The 17,000-nt window shown below is 38.7% G+C and overlaps 1 protein-coding gene across 2 annotated transcripts in view; it reads left to right on the forward strand.

Annotated features, from left to right (window-relative positions):
• The window catches only part of ldlrad4 (low density lipoprotein receptor class A domain containing 4), a 222,557-nt gene that overhangs the window by 68,444 nt on the left and 137,113 nt on the right, over positions 1 to 17,000 (forward strand). For both annotated transcript variants that reach the window (XM_023329941.1, XM_023329937.1), the window contains one exon: positions 13,756 to 14,359. In XM_023329941.1, the coding sequence (XP_023185709.1) occupies positions 14,320 to 14,359 (40 nt within the window). In that variant the 5' untranslated portion in view covers positions 13,756 to 14,319. The remainder of the gene's footprint in view (positions 1 to 13,755; positions 14,360 to 17,000) is intronic.

Consider the following 17,000-nt stretch of genomic DNA (forward strand, 5'->3'; position numbering starts at 1 on the left):
GCAACATGGATAAAAAAAATCATAAAAGTAAACATTTTTTCACACTCTTCTTTTTGCATATATGGAAAATTACCAATACTAATCAATTTCATACTTTCCAGACTGAGTATTATTCCAGTTTTTTTTTCTTGTTTATTAAATCCAAACCTTCGTCTTTTATCGATGAACCAGTTTAAAAAGTTTTCCTCTCTGGATGTGAACCTCACCTGACATCATGTGCAGACTCCTGGACTGGATGTTGTCCTCTGCTGGGTCGTAGTCGAACACGCAGCCGGGGTTGGTGCGCCACACCCGCAGATTTACACAAACACTCACACACACCCCCACACACCGACACACATTAGGCTAATACAGCTTTTAATGCATGATGAGTAATCAGGACTTATGCAATTGTGCGCCGCCACACAGACAGATTGTCTGACTGTCAGATGTGTAATCGTGTCTACAAGACGACCAGAGTGAACCGGAATGAGGACAGTGATGTTTAACAGCATTCACCCTCGTTAATTATCATCTATTACCGTCTTCCACCATCCAAACCTACTTGACGGACCACAGACAGTCATCTCTAAAAGTTTCCCACAGACAAATGCTGTGTTTGCGCTTCCACGTTATTTTTACTTTTATTTTGGTGATTAATATTTTGTGAAGGGTAATTTTAATACCAGGGACTTAATTTATAGTTTTGGTTGTGTGTGGTTTTTATTTCCTTTTTACTTGTTGTTTTTGATTGTCATATTTTATTTTTGGATATTTAAATGCAATGTAAATAATAAGCCCTGCGACAGACTGGCGACCTGTCCAGGGTGACCCCGCCTCTCGCCTGAAACGTTTGCTGGAGAAAGTCACCAGCACCCCTCCTGACCCCACTAGGGACAAGAGTATAGAAAATGGAGGGATGTAAATAATGAATGTTTATTAGTCTTTGAGAGGGTGGGCTTTTATTATTGTGTCATTATCAATGTATTACTTGAAATGGGCTGAAAACAAAAATATTATAATTGAACTGGGTTCCTCATGGTGGCAGCCTCCTGTAGGAGCTCTCTTTCTTCTGATTTGTTCTTTTTGTTCATACTTTTTATTTTGTTTAGGCATTATTCTTTGTAACATTCATTCTCTCTGGACCAGGTGATGTGCTGATGGATAGAATTTTTGATTTTACTTTTTTTTTTACTTTCAGATAGTTGCTAAAATGTGTTACTGTGACAACAAGACATTGTTTTTACTAGGGATGCACCAATACGCTTTTTTCACTTCCGATACCGATACAGATATCTGAGGTTTAGCATCGGCCAATACCGACCAATAAAGAAAATCAGCTCTGAACTGACTTAAATTTATATATACTTTTTTTTAAACACAGACATTTCTAAAGGTACTGAATTATCAATTTGACAACTTTGCTATTCGTTTAAGTAAACTTTGCAAGCTTGGCCAGACATGTAAAAAATAACACAACCTTAATTTGTACAGTCAGTGTAATTGGGAGTATAATAACCAACGTAAAACTTGAGATTCATTGGAAGACTGACTGCTACCGGAGATCTTTCCTGGCCACAGCGTCATCATCCACCAATACTCTATGAACATACTTGGATGGTGAGTTATGAAAAAATGTCATTGTTCTTTTGAATAATAATAGTATTTTTTTTAAGCGAACTTAATTGAATTAATTTGAACTGAACTGATTGCTGAAGCAAATCGCTCTAAGAGAATGTTTGGATTCCACCCTGTATTCATGGCTATGGCCGCTGCTTATTGGTCAAAATCTCCTCAATCGTTTTTAGCTGCAACTGAACCTGTCACCTTGAAATTCCTGACTGTCCAGAAATGTAATATACAGTAATCGACTGTAGTTTTCATGCATGCGAAGACATCGTTATCAGAAGTAACTCTTCTACACTTTTTTTCCTCATTTTTAAAATGATGACTATTGGCTGACCCCCCCAAAAATATATATATATATATAAATAAACTACAGCTAATCTTCTAATGGACAACAGGACTTTCTTTGTGTGCAGCTTGATTATTAGAGCCTTCAATCATTTGTAGCTTAATGAATGTTGCGTATCGACTGGCAACAGGTCTCAGAGGAGATAGCTCTGTCACTGCCCTCTGTGCTGGTGAATCCGTCCCTCTCAGGGGGCGCATCCTGTAAACATGAACCACCAGAGTCAGCTGAAATGTCTCCTCCACTAGATCTCTATAGACGGTGACAGACACTCCTTCAGTTTCATCAGTCAACCATCAGTTTAATAAGATAAAATCAATTGGTGTGGAGGATTCAATAATGCCATTAAGATTCTTGAATCTTGAGTGTCTTCGCCAACAGACGAACCCATAGCAGTCTGCTTCTAGGTAATGTTGTGATTTAAACTTGACGGATCAAAAGCGTGTGAGCGCACGAACATCTTTTGTAGAAGTTAGAGTTCTAATTAGATTGATAGATTCATTTCAGCTGGACTGAAGTCTACTTATCTGGTCATCTTTAATATGTACAGCATTTTTATAACAACTAAAGGTAACATGTACTCTGTTTCTATAATCAGTTGTCTGATTTTACTTTTTATAGGTTTATGTTTGAGTAAAAGGAACATTGTTCTTTTATTCTATGAACTACGGACAACATGTCTCTGAAATTTCAAGCAAATTTTATTTATTTATTTGCAGAAAAAAAAGAAATGGTTAAATTAAGAAAAAAGATGCAGTGCTTTCAGACCTCAAATAATGCAAAGAAAACAAGTTAATATTCACTTAGAGACAACAATGCTAATGTTTTAACTCAGAAATCAATATTTGGTGGAATAACCATGGGGTTTTTATTGGGGTCCAGTGCAGTAGGCTTTTAATTTTTTCCAAAGCTGTAAATGGAATTGAAAGATGTGACAGAGATGTCAAAGTTCCCACGACCTTTTTTAAACACACTGCTGCTGCATAGCACAGCTTTTCAGGGTGACTTTTGTTCAGTCTCGTCCCTGTTGGTGTCTCCACCATCAAACTAATCAAATGTTCGTTAAAGTCTTAAAGCAACAGAGGAACTCTGTGTAGAAAAGCCAATACAGAGACAATGACCTTTAGCTGATAGATTTAGGGGAAGGTCAGTGTATCCAAAGCACCCAAAAGATTCAGCAGTTTAACTGTTTTATTATCACTCTCATTGTCCTTAGTCAGCTTCTTGTCTCATTGCCGTTTTATGGCAGCTCAGCGACTGAATGGGGAGATTAAGGTGTCATAACAGGCCGTTTCAAGTGGAGTGTCACCCCTAATGTCTGCCCACAGCTGAAGCAAATGAGCCATTAGCCCTGACCTATTTACCCTGCTTTCTGTTGAGACTTCGTCCCAAATGTCATTGGTGTGTGACAGTCACTCCAAAAAAAAACCCCAAAGACAAACGGGACATTAATATCTGCCAAAAATCTGTTGCAGGAAGAGAGACAAGAAACTAACAGGAACCAAACCTTCATTCAGGGACACATTTGTGACAGATTATTAGAGCCAGACTAAGAGTTTTTTTTTTTTAATTATGAGGATAAAGTTATAATATTATGACAAAATCATATTCGCAGAATAGAGACATGATATTACCAGAAGAAAAATCATAGAATTACTAGAAAAAAAGTGGTTTCAATGAGAGCAAAGCTTCAATAGTTATAAAGATCTGACGAGAGCAGCTCGTCCAGTTTGTGGGTCTTTATTTAAAATAGCACAATTGTTTTAAAGTTCTGATAATAATTTGATGCTGATGTGTTAAAAATGAGTAAGTATGTGCTTCTTAGTAAAACCAGTAACTTCACCAAATGCTCAACATTCCTCATTTTAATATTTTATTTTATAAAAATACTACTTCAAGCTATTAATGCCATGACTTTACTCTGGTAATATTATGACTTTATCCTCGTATCATTATGACTCTTTTTTGTATTATTACGACTTTATTCTCATAAGATCTTCACTTTTTTATACAAATCTGTTCCTGTCTTATGACTATTCTCGTATTAGTCCGACTATATTCTCATAATATCTTGACTTGTTTCTGTCAGAATTTATCTTTGTATTATTCCAACTTTGTTCTCGTAATATTTTGATTTTATTCTCATATGATTATGACTTTTTTGGTATTATTACAACTTTATTCTCAGAGTAGCTTGACTTCTTGTACAAATTTATTCTCATATCAATGCGAATTGATTCTCGTAACATTTCGACTTCCTGTCGTACGACTTCTTTCTCGTATTATTCTGATTTAATCCTCGTATGACATTTTCTCTGTGTTCTGCTTTTTTCTCGCAATTTCATAACTTCGTTCATGTAATTAAAAATTTCACATTGAAGTGAAGCTCTCAGCAGAATCTGCTTTCGTTCTTGTCTAGGGTCGCATAAACTCCAAGTGAGCTTATTTTGGCAGAACCTTTAAGCAAACCATGCCACGTTTTTCTGCAGCACCAGCTTCTCACACACTTAGAGTTTATTGTGGGATGTGAATCGCTCACCTCTCTCCTCCACAGTGAGAGGAAACAGGGAAAAGTCGTCCCTGTTCCCTGACAGGCTGACGATGTCTCTGCTGTTTGTGTGCATTGCTGTGCTTCACTTCCCAACTTCTGTCTGCATCTAAATATGCACACATGTTTTCGTGTTGACATGCTCCTTTGAATGGCTCGTATTTTTGTTCCCATTGATGTCTTTATAGCAGAAAATGGTGATGTCTTTGTTCTTTTCAGAGAAGCTTTAAAAGCACCGGTGCTTCACCAGATGTAAGTTGTTTTGTCGAACAGAACTAATGGTCCTTTTTATGCTGCTCAAAGCCTCTTCAAAGGAGTGACAACAGTTTCTCTGTTTGCAACCTCTTTTTTTCTTAATTCTGAAAGATTGAATTTTTTTCATTTTCCTGAAAAAAAAAATCTTTGAAGCTTCTAAGTTGGGATGTTTTGTTTTTTTATTGCTCTTCTTATGTTCCTTTAACACTATAGAAATGGGTTAATTCAAAGTACAATTTGATGATGGATGCAAACAAAAGAGAATAGCTTTATTTGTTCTCAAACATCTACATCCATCTCAATTAAAGCTCTTGAACTGAGATGTGATTTTTATCCTGTTTGCTACATGTTCATTCTAAGAGATGTGCAAGGCAGAAACCAAAGCTCCTTCTTCTGCATGTGAACGTGTGTCCATGTATGAGAAAATAAAATCATTTAAAAACAGACATTTATTTGTCTGATATCCAAAAAGCAAGAATAACCCTGGATGTCCATCATCTAGTGAGGCAGCTGAGCCTTCCCATGTCTGACACCAACTTCCTGCTTGTCATTTGCCTCTCAGTGGGTTGTGTGTCAGTCTGTCCATCTTCTCAATGCTGGAGTTGATGCATGGCCAGATTAAACCTGTCAGACTCTTCTGGCAGTAAGAGACACTTTAAGGCAGATCAGTGTTAAGTCTTCCTTTCTTGTCTTGCTTTACTTTTATGTTTGTACCTCATTTCTCTTCTTTGTGTTTATTCATGAACTGATATTGGTAAGGCGAGTCTAATCCACAGTGCCTTGAATAAAATATTAATAGATTTATCAAGTTAGAACCACAAACTTTACTGTGTTTTATTTTGGCTTCATTCTACAGGTCAGAGGTCAGCGACCTTTACAACCATGAGATGAATTCTTGTCTTTGGTTCAGCAACACAAAATCAGTTCAGAGCCACAAAACCTTCACAGAACAAAGTAGCTTAATTTCACAAAATCTACATTAAGATATGTTTTTAAGCTACCAAAAAAAAAATAAATAAATACAATTTTTGTTTTTAGGTTTTAAAATTTATTTTCTTTTGATTTATTTCATTCACTCAATCATAAATATGAATAGTTCATGTACTAACCAAAAAAAAAAAAGAAAAAAAAGTGACTTTAAAGGAGCAGAAAGAAGTTTAGATTTATATCTGCCTCCTAAAATACAGATGAATCAGGTAACACTTTATTTGAAGGGGTGTGCCAAAGGTTGACATGACACTGTCATAAACATGACATAACTCCTGTAAAGAACATGAAAGAGACTTCACCAATGGTTATGACTGTTGTCATGAAGTGTCATTCAGTAAATAATGACACTTTTAATGCAAAGTTGTACTAAAACTTGGATTAAAAATGTCATTATTTACCGAATAATGCAAAGTTGGAAATTTTTATAGCCTTACCAAAAATCATCATCAACGGTGCATGTATGATTTTTTAAACGGAAAATTATGACAAATAAGCACATGCTTTGCAAGCAAAAAAGGAATATTTCTTACAGTTGGTGTTATTTTTTCTGGAAGGTTTTTGCATGTTATATTGTTCATCACCTCTACGTCATAAAACTCTAATTCTTCAGCATTTTTGACCTCAGTGGTTATGAGCCACAGTTGACGGACTAAAGAGCCACATGTGGGTCCGGAGCCGCCGGTTGCAGACCCCTGCTATAGAAGGAATGAAATAATATATGCATGGTTTTCAATTCTTTAATTACAAATAAACGTATCAACAGTGCGGAGTCCATCATCTGAATTCAGCATCCTTTAATCCCTCCAAATGAAATGTAGAGCAATCATAAACGGAGTCTGCCTGTGTGTTGAAGCACTGCTGGGTTATAAAATACATCCCAGTTCACAGAGCTCTGTTCAATCCATTATCCAAAAATGGAATGAGTTGCAAACCTACCAAGGCGTAGCCATTCGCTTTAACTCACAGGCCGGACATGGAAGGCTTTAATCAGAGGAGGAGCCAAGAAGTCCTTGATAGAAGCTGCACAGACCGAATGGGAAGAATCTATAAGTCATTCTCTAGGTCAGATTTGTGCTGTGCGTAAATCTGGCCTGTGACAAGAAGGACGGTACGGTGGAGAGAAAGCTTTAAGAATTCCCATTCGCGGTTCACCACAAGCCATGTAGGTGGCACTGCACGCCTGTGGAAGACAGCGCTGTGATCACACGAGACAAAATAAAGACGTCTTTAGACAATATTCAAAGTTATCCGTTGCTGAAAACTAACTCTGCATATTACTCTCAACACACCATTCCTTCTGTGAAACACAGCCAAGGTAGCATCATGATGTGGGGATGTTTTTCTTCAGCAGGAGCAGACATGGCGTCCAGAGTTAATGGGGAGCTTGTTTTTTGGACCACGAGTTAAAAACTTTCGTCACCACGGTTTTACAAAGTAGTGATTTAATGAGGCAAAATATGCATACCGCACTTTTCAGATTTTTATTTCTAAAAGAAAAAAAAAGTGAAACAATTGTATGTGTGTTTCCTTCTCACAAAAAAATCTTATAAAAATGATTTCAGGTTTGTGACAAAGTTCAAAGGTTATGCATACTGCCACACTGTAATACTGTTATATCAGCAGGAATTGACACTTCTGGACATTAGTGAGTTCAAATCTCCTTTCTCCTCCTCTGTTGCAGCAAAGCTGTAAGCCTCTTTGCCAACCTAATTTGCTTTTTTTGTTATGAAATCAAATTCTCAGCATGCCTGGATGTTTCAGCGCAGCAGATGTGAGCAGCTCCAGGTTGAATGCTGTGTTCCTCCGTCTGTTTCTGTCCGTCTGACTGCCGTCTCGCTGATTAGTCCGTATCCTCGCATGACCCCGGCGGTTTGCAAAGCGCCACGCAACGTCACCGAATGTTCCAGAGCCTCACAAGTGTCATCCAGTATGAATAACACTCTGGTGAAAGCTTTCCTCTTTACCCACTTTAAGCAGGTGAAAGGTCACACTTAGCATAAAGCTGGTTGAAGCTGGTAAACATTGAGTCTTCAGTGTAAGAACACTTGATTAGAGGGTTTCTGCTGTGTTTGCTGTTGGTTTTGTTTTGTCAGAGCAGCCTCTCGAGGCCGCTCTTGAATTGGTGGAGTTCATGCAATAACACCAAACAGGAACACAAACATAGTGCTGTCTATTCCGGGGGATTTTTTTTAAAGCCTTGCTGCACCTGTCTTTAAGAGCGGACCCTCAGAGGTTTATTTGGGGGGGGAACAACCTTTTTGAGTGTGTGTTCAGAGAGTCTGGACAACATCAGCAGGGACCAGCACAGTCACAAAGGCATTCAGAGCCACAGCAGAAATGATTTCATTGGCTATTTCCCCCCCTGAGTTTGCTTTTCTATGACTTGTAAAATAAAGAAAGAAAGTAGAGAGAGATGCCTTAGTTCATCTGGCAAAGGTTTTCATAAAACAGGAGCTCTAATGGAAGGCGGATGTCTTCTCTTTGTCACAAAATTGTGACCTGGAAATCCTAACTGGATCTCCATGTTCTGGAGACCAGATAAGAGGGAGAGTTACTTTCAAAACAAGAACCTTTAAGGTGATCAATTTTAAATGAGACGAATTCAAAATCCGAACGATGATGGTGTGTTTGTATGTTTAGAATGGCGAGAAGTCCAGCCGTTGTACAGCTGTTGATGACTGATTCCGGGGTAAAGCGTACAGCCGTCATCAAGGTGACAGTAGACATAGACAAGCTTCTAACTGCCTTACAGAAGAACAATGCTTCACCTTCTGTGACTCTATAAACACAAACTTTAGTGAATTTCACTGGGATCTTATGTGATTGAACTACGTACACAAAGCAGTGCATAATTGTGAAGTGGATGACATGGTGGACTTCTGGTATTCTCAGGAGTTAATGACCACAACAGCTGAAATCCACAAATACTTAAGATCCCCTCTAAAAACTTTGTAACTGCCTATTTTAATAGGCTAAATATCCCTTAATATGCATTAATATGTGCAATATAAACATCCATGGGCTTCTTTATCTCCGCTCTCTGACATACAATCAGCACCAAGGAAAGTAAATCCTGGATTGCTTTGCAAACGCCAGACAATAATGTGTTAAGTAGCGTTCATTGTGCCTATAGGTACTTTAGCTTCCCAGGCTGAGTATTTTAGAAATGCTCTATAAGTTCTGAGTGAATCATTTGGAGATGCGTTCCACAGAAAAATCCTCGGATAGGTAAATCCGCTAATAATGAACTGCAACCTGGGATTAGTAGGAATTATCAACATGTATAATTAATGGTCAGTCAAGTAAAAGTGTGAGTGTACCTTATATTCTTGGGTGCGCTGGCTGAGAGACAGCATGCTAAAACAGGAACACAAGGGATCCTATTTTGATCCCTGTGGTTTCCTACAGGTTAGGTGACCCATCAAGTTGTTGAGCTTTTCATGAGTGACAGACCATTTGCAACTTCTCCAGAATCCACACCAGTATGAAGATAGCAGTAATTTTCAAATTCTAGAATGCTAGAATTTAGGATAGGAAACACTGTCCTCACTGTAGATTGAGTAAGATACTAATGGATATTGAAACTAATGGCTCCTCTTACTTTCTGATAACCATTAATGATTGTCTAACCATTTAGGACCACTCAAAGACAAAAGTGATGCACCCTGTTCTGATGCAGCAGAACAATGTGAATTCCACACCATTGGTCTCAGTACACATGCACTGTTCTAAAAGGAGCAAATAAATAGCAACCTATATACTTAAAGATTTCATTCTGATAACACAGCAGGTGTTGTTCTTTGTTTTCTTTATTCACCCCTATGCTTTTTTTTTTCAGACTCATCTATGTTTTTCTTTAGGTTGAAATCCCCGTAAATCTCCTTATAACACTCTCACAGATTTGCTCTGTAGTTTAACTCAATAGTTTCTCCTGTACACTATAACACAAAGTACATCCTGCAGCAAACGTTGGAATTTATGTTGGTTCTGTTTCAACAAACCAGGAGCTTTTTATCTGGAATACCTCAGTAGTGTCAGATTTTGACATTTTACAGTTGGACACAGTCTGAGATGAGACTGGAGACCAAGTGTTGTCCTCAAATGACCAGAAAGCAAATATGCACTTGGAACCCTGCTTTCTCAGCCAGCCTCGACAACAAGTTGTCCTCAGATGACACGGCACACGGACAGACAGCCAACAGTTTAGGAAGTAGTTGTAGTAATAGTTTTTCTCTCCACACTTTGGCTGGGTCACATTGGCATTTCTTCCATAAAGGTAGGAAAAAATCTTGTCCATCTGATAAGCTGTTTAATGACTTTACACTGTTTTTTTCTATATATGGTATTGATCTATAAATAAGTACTTAAAAATTGGTCCTAATTTAGTGTTTTTGGACTCATGAATTGACAATGGGGTGTTTTAATATCTCCAGAACAGTACAAATTTTGACTACAAAATTTGAATTTGCACAATTTGTGTGTTTTTTTAAAACGCCCTCAGCTTGTAGTTGGTTTTGATTCCTTTCACGTGAATGTAGGAGAATCACATTTGGGGCGTAAAAGAAAGAGCTAATATTTTTTTATACTGATTCAGGGTTGATCCATGGCCCATTTTTGTTTGAGGGCCAGGAGATTACATCACATGAATTGAGTTAAATAATAATTATAACAATTTGAGACAGAAAGATCGACTTTTATTTTATAAAATAAATGTGAACAGTTTTCAGTGTAAATTTAGGCTTCCCGAGCTTATAGTTTTACAGTGCCTTGCAAAAGTATTTATAAGCCTTTGAATGTTTGCCACTCTACAACCACAACCTGTACGTTTGTTGGTATATTTTGAGGCTATTATAGTTATTAAGTAAAACTAACAAAATCACGAAAACTGAAACCGAGAAATCATTTTTGTTAGCTGAAATGAGTTAATGGGGAAAACTGGAACTACATCATGTGTTTATAAATCTCACTAAAACATACTAAAGTTATTGACATAATATCCTTAGTTTTCGTGTTTATGAATCAATTTATTAACCTTTCAAAATGATTTAAAATTGATTTTTTTTGTTTCCCTACTCAAGCAGTTTACGTCAGCTGTCGGCAAATTATGATTCTCCATATTCCTCCTGGCAACTCTTACACCAGTACGCAAAATGGCGACAGCAAAAGTTGGACATTTCCAGTTGGTTGTTCAACAATAACTTTTTTTAATGTTATCTTCTGTTGAGTATCCATTACCCAATGGATGTATATATAATAACAATACAATGCTTTGATCTTTTTGAATTCTGCACCTTAAAATTAACCAAAGTATGAAAAAACTGTAACTACTACTATAAGTAATAAAACCTAAACTAAAACTAAGCAGTATTTAACTAACTAAAGATAACTAGCAAACATAAAACACTCTAAAAACTAAGAAAAAAACTGAATTAGACAAACGAAAGGTCACAGGTTCAATTCCTGACCTGGAGAACTTTGCTGCATGTCTTCCATCTCTCTCATTACCCTACTGTCCTGTCATAGCACTTTCAAATAAAGGCCACTAGAGCAAAAAAAACCCCACAAACAAACAAACAAAAAAAAAGTAAAACATTAAACAGTCAATGGTTGATGGTATTAAAATGAAGTGAAAGTTATTGGGAATGACAGCAACTCAACCAAGATGTGGTAATTTAAATGTAAAAATAATAGTGACATCATTGGATCTTGGGGATAAATAACAGAGGTCACTAACTTTCTGAAGAATCAACAGCTATGGACTTCCAAACTTGCCGTTGCCCTAACGTTAGCTCAGGAACTGTTCCTTGAACGCATCATGTGATGTGTTTCAGTTGCTATGCAGTTGCATCCGCCCAACATTCCACCAAGTGGAAATCAAAGTGTTGCATGCTATTGTGCAAATAATGCTGCAATTACAATCTAGAGCAGTGGAGATGTGTTCTGTGGAGTGATAAATCGTGTTTCTCTGTCAGGCAGTCAAATGGACGCTTGCCAGGAGAACGTCTCTTGACTGCCTGCACAGTACAGGACATTTTGGACTATTCCACTCTCTCAACGTCGTGGGAACCAGTACACAAAGTAATATCCACAAACACAAGAGTGAGCAACTCTGATACAGAGGAGCTTGGCCGGTTTGACCTCAACCTGACAGAAGACCTTTAAGATTACTTTGCGGTGGACATTCTGCCAGGTTTTGGTCTCTTACCTCACAAATGTACATGTGGCGGAATGATAATATGAAATGTTGTGGAAAGCACCATGTTAAACCTTGTGGATTAAGAATGGGATGGCACTCAAGTTCAGATACATTTAGCAAAATAGTGAAGGTGAGTTCAGTCAGATTGGAAAGGGGTGTGTGAACAGCAATTTTCAGGTAAGCCACAGGTTCTCAATTAGATCTACATCTGGGTCATTCAGAATTCTTTAACACTAACTATTTCCTTGTAGATCTAAAAATCTAATTATCATTGTTCCACTGGAAGGAAAACCTCCAACTTCTGTCAGTTGTCTGAAACTGGTGGTCTTCCATTATTCCCATTCACCCATCAACTCTCACCAGTTTGCCCAAAGAATGAAAGTGGTCTGATATATTCAGAGCATTTCAACATGTTTGCTGTGTCCTTACATGACCTGTGGCAAATTGGACTTTTTTTTATGGCTGTCCTTCAGCAGTGGCTTGATTGGTGCTGCTTTTTCATGAAGGCCAGATTGGTCCACTCAGTAATAAATCCTCTGATTGGCTAAAAACAAGAAGAATTTAAACATTTTAGAGTAAAACATAGAAAAAGTCAAATTTATCTACTGTGATTTGTTCTTGTTGTTTGACATTGCAACATGGTGGATGCTGACTTGGTTTAAGGCAAAAGAAGACTGTGACGAGTCACAACGTGTGCGTGGTACATCACAAACTGAATTTTCTCCCACAGCACTTCGGTTCTCACTTCTTCTATTCCAAGCTATTGTGCATCTGCTTACTGTAATGAGGCTCGATAAGAACCAGCAAACAAAGCCGAGATAAGACTGAGATCCAGTGAGCCTTTCCAAAACTCAGACAGGGCGTATGTTTGTTTATCTGTCTGTCTGCTTTTTTTATTCCTCCCCTCTTTGACTTGTTCCATGTCATTCCTTGCCTTGAACTTGTTTTTAAGCCTGTTTTTTCTTATCTGGTGTTTGATTTCTTTATGCTTTTATGCGTCTGCCTCGTCTGTTCTTTGAAATATTTTTTGTATGTTTCTTTTCTTTTCCTTTTCTTTCCTAGTTGCTTCATTTTATGTGGGTTGTCTCTCTCTTTCATGTTTTCACACAGGCTTTCCTCCCTCTGTGATTCCTTCCCCCGTCACACCCCATCCCCGTGTGTGATGCATCTCCCTCATACCCTCGTTTTTATGTCTCAATAACAAGAAAAAGTAGTTTTCTCCTACTTCACACACAAGCTTCACCTCCTCCCCCTCTTTTCCTGTCCTCTTTCCCCCCCTCTCTCTTTCTTTTGGAATTTATTTCTTTCCCAGTCACACAAAAACCGCACTTGGTACTTTTGAAATGGAAATAAAGTTTTGTTGTTTCCTCAGCTGTAGCCTCCTCCAGCCCTGTTTATCAGGCAGACTTCAAAGTGGCACGCTGACATGTGGCGCTATCTCTCCACCACTCTGTGAAACAGGGTCACAGGCGGCGCTTGGCTCACAAAAAAAAGAAAAGAAAGAAAAACTTTCCCCTTTCATGTGAGAGCCTGGTGTGTGAGAGGAACCAAAGGGGGTCCATGCCAGCTCGCCGCCCGCGACCCCAGCTCAGATGCCAGTCGTCCACCGCTGAGCGCATCTGCATGTGTGTGTTTGTGTTTGTGTGTGGGAGTTAGTGGAGGTGTGTGCTCTCTCAGCTTGGTACTGCAGGCTAGCGGTTAGCCCTGCCCACGTTCTGCTGTGGTCCACCTAACCCACCTGTTGTTTCTGGTATCTCATGAATTTCTTCACCGAGTTCCCTCCCTCTGTCTGTGTTTTTCCTCTCCTCTCCCCAGCTGTGGAGCCAACCTGAGAGTGGCGGAGGAGTTGCTGATGCATTTCGGATGGGACGTATGTGAGAGGAGGAAAATAAAACCAGGAAGCAAAAGATCAAAACGAATCAGAGGGGACGGCAATAAGAGCTGCTTATGAAAGACAACTCTGAGCAGCGCCCATGCCGCATCCTTCATCCTCTCACCGTGCCACAAAATCCCCATCAATCTCTGTCACAATCCGTCCTCTTTTCCTGTGAGCCATCCCTTTATTCTCCCCTCCTTCAGAACATAGCTGAACCCCCTTCTACAGACCAGTGATCCCTGCAGCAGCAAAAAAAATAAAAAAAAGAACAAGGGGTGACGAGACAAGCTGTCACTAAGCACAGGAGGGACCCTGACAGCTGCCTCTCACTTGAGCACATGGGCTGTTAATGAACAGAGATGGCGGTGAGACTGGCCGGTGCCACCCTGTCCTCTCGACCACCTTCCCCCCCTCCGACGGCCTCTGCCCGGACAGGTTAAGGTCGGTCCATCGGCATCCATCGCAGCATCCGCAGCAGCTGGCTGAGCGTGGGAAGGAGCAGTATGCAGGAAACTGACCTACCAGCTACAAATGCCTTCAAAGGTAAAAGCCGGCATTGAGCACCACTGTGTGTCCCTCCCTTACTGTGTGTTTGTTGTGTATCAAGCTGTGTCTCCTTGTAAGAAAATCTCACATTCGAACCGCACCAGGGTTCACTTCAACCAAACTGAGACCTTGGGTTTGGTCTGCATCACAGTTTGATTATGCATTCACAACTCCCCCAACGAACCGCACTTTCTAGACAAACCAACTAATTTGATTAAAGCCCACCAAACAATGCTGGCATGAATGCACCGTTATGAACCAGTATTGATCAGTGGACAGAAGCGATATACTCCTTACTAGTGTGATGTTTGTACGCTTAGAAAGAAATACACTGGATTGGAGTTGCTGTCGCTTTACTAGTCAAATCATACGAAATGCTTCTCTTACAGCAATACATGGTTACAATCCGTCTCTGGATGTTATCTGTTCTCTACCACACTTGCATCTTTTCTCTGGTGCGTTCACTGACAGTCTGTAACATAACTGTATAAGCACCGCTGTATGCATTACAACTACTGTAGTATCAGACCAAATTGCCCCTTTGCCTCCAGAATTGCCGTGATTCTTCATATTATAGATCCCACAAGGTGCCACTAACATTCCTCAGAGATACTTGTGAGCTGCACAGCTACAATGCAGTTTCACAGCAAACTGTGGCAAGACTCATCCAACCGAGTCACATTTTTCAAATTATTATTGCCATCTTATGGTAAGCATCTGTGAATTGTAGCCTTGGTTTCTCTCTCTTTGCTGTGTGGAGTGGCACCTGATGTGATCTTTTGCTTCAATGTTCCACAAGGACCCTTTATATATGATGCATCTAATACTTTGGTTGTAGCTAGTGTTTATTTGAACTACTGCTGAACCTCCTCTGACGTCAATAGATCATTTTTATCCACACAATTGTTCCTCACTGAGTAACTTCTGTTTCTTCATCTATCCCCTGTTAAGCTTACATGGTTTGTGTGAAAATCCCAGCGTTTTCTGAAATATTCAGACCTAATAGTCTGTCTCCAACAAACCTTAAATCTCCTTTCTTCTCCATTCTGGTTTTTTGAACTCCAGCAGGCCGCCTTCACCGGATGCCTAAAAGCATTTATTGGCTGATTTGCAGTTTGAGTAATTAAGCCTTTAAACAGGCTTACCTGTTTAAACCCTCTAAAGTGTGAAACAGGTGTACAATGTTCTCCTTTTCACTCTAATGTGCAGAAATAAATATCATTTTATATGTCGAAACATCCACATCTAACCTATTTTTGGTTAAACAAACAGAAAAAAAAACAGGTAATTTTTATTTTGTTAGGGGTAAAAAAATCTTTTGGTTGAATACATGTGTTTAAATATTATTCTTTAACATTGTACAAGAAGAGTGTTAAAAATTAAGATACAGTTTCCAGCAAACACCTGGCTGATTAAAGAACAGAAACAGATATATGTTTTATAATTGTGACAGAGTGATTATAATTTGTAATAGTTCAGATTAGAGTTATCCAAAGGATGGAAGCAAAAGTCCAAATTCCATATGAACACAGCTTCTTCTGGATCATATCATATACAAATTAAGTTCAACCCACCCAGATTTTCTAGAGAGATCTTACTTTCAGTGAGATATAATTTGGACTACATACTTAGTTATAAATATGTCTCCTGATCTCTTGCAGGAGACAACATGCCTGTGTTTGCTTGTACTATGTAAGCCAGCTTTAAACCCCCTGAAGTACTGTCTGTAGCTATTTCAGGCCATTGTTTTGTCTTGGCCCGGATGTATGTGATGAAAAATCATTTTTTTAGCCAGTGTTTCTTGTCCAAATTCAACCAAAAGTTGTTCAAGGCCGGCCTTGTCAGGCAATCTTTAGCCAATTTGGTGTGCTCCAAACTCTGCCTTAGCAAAGCCTAACAACTTTTCTTTCAATTTCTAAATCAATTCATGTTTTCATATGGAAGCCTGTTGTATAAATGAAATGGTTTTTGTACCTTTGTACTGTCAAAACACGTCGAGGACATCACCAGACGGGATGAGTGGCATTATCGGTCAGAAGCAGTATAAAAGCATTTTCAGGATCACCATAAGTCAAAGTTGTGTTCAAATTGGGTCGACTTGCTTAACATTTTTGTTAGCGAGTGTCTAAGAAATGTAAAAAAGATCCTAACAGAAATAAGTCATATGTTTTTTTTTATGTACGCTTCTTTTTATGTCTGTGACCGTGTTTCCAATGGAATTCATGAATAACATGGTTTCATCTTTATGTTAGCATAACTATCTAACAAGGAGAGTCCAAATCCAGTCAAGAGTGTGTATGTTACATGTCCTCAACCTCATGAATTCAGCTTGTTAACAGCATTAATATATTAAATAATCAGTAAGTCTGTTCTCAGGTAAAGTCTTGTAAAGTTATGAGAAAAATAAAGTACACCTCTTGACTTGAAGTAGTTTCTACACACATTTTATGAAAATCTGGTCTTGCTATGTTTTTCACCTTTGCTTCAGTTCAGTGAGGTTTGCAGGCACAAACTTCACAAACCTAGATTCTAAGTGAAACGATGGGGATGGGGATCTAAGTATCTCTATCTAAGTCTTAGATAGATCATATTTCTATTTCATGACTCAGTTTGTTATGAGGATGTCTGATGAAGAAAC

This window comes from Xiphophorus maculatus, chromosome 3, assembly GCF_002775205.1.
Source record: "Xiphophorus maculatus strain JP 163 A chromosome 3, X_maculatus-5.0-male, whole genome shotgun sequence".
NCBI classification, from domain to species: Eukaryota; Metazoa; Chordata; class Actinopteri; order Cyprinodontiformes; family Poeciliidae; genus Xiphophorus; species Xiphophorus maculatus.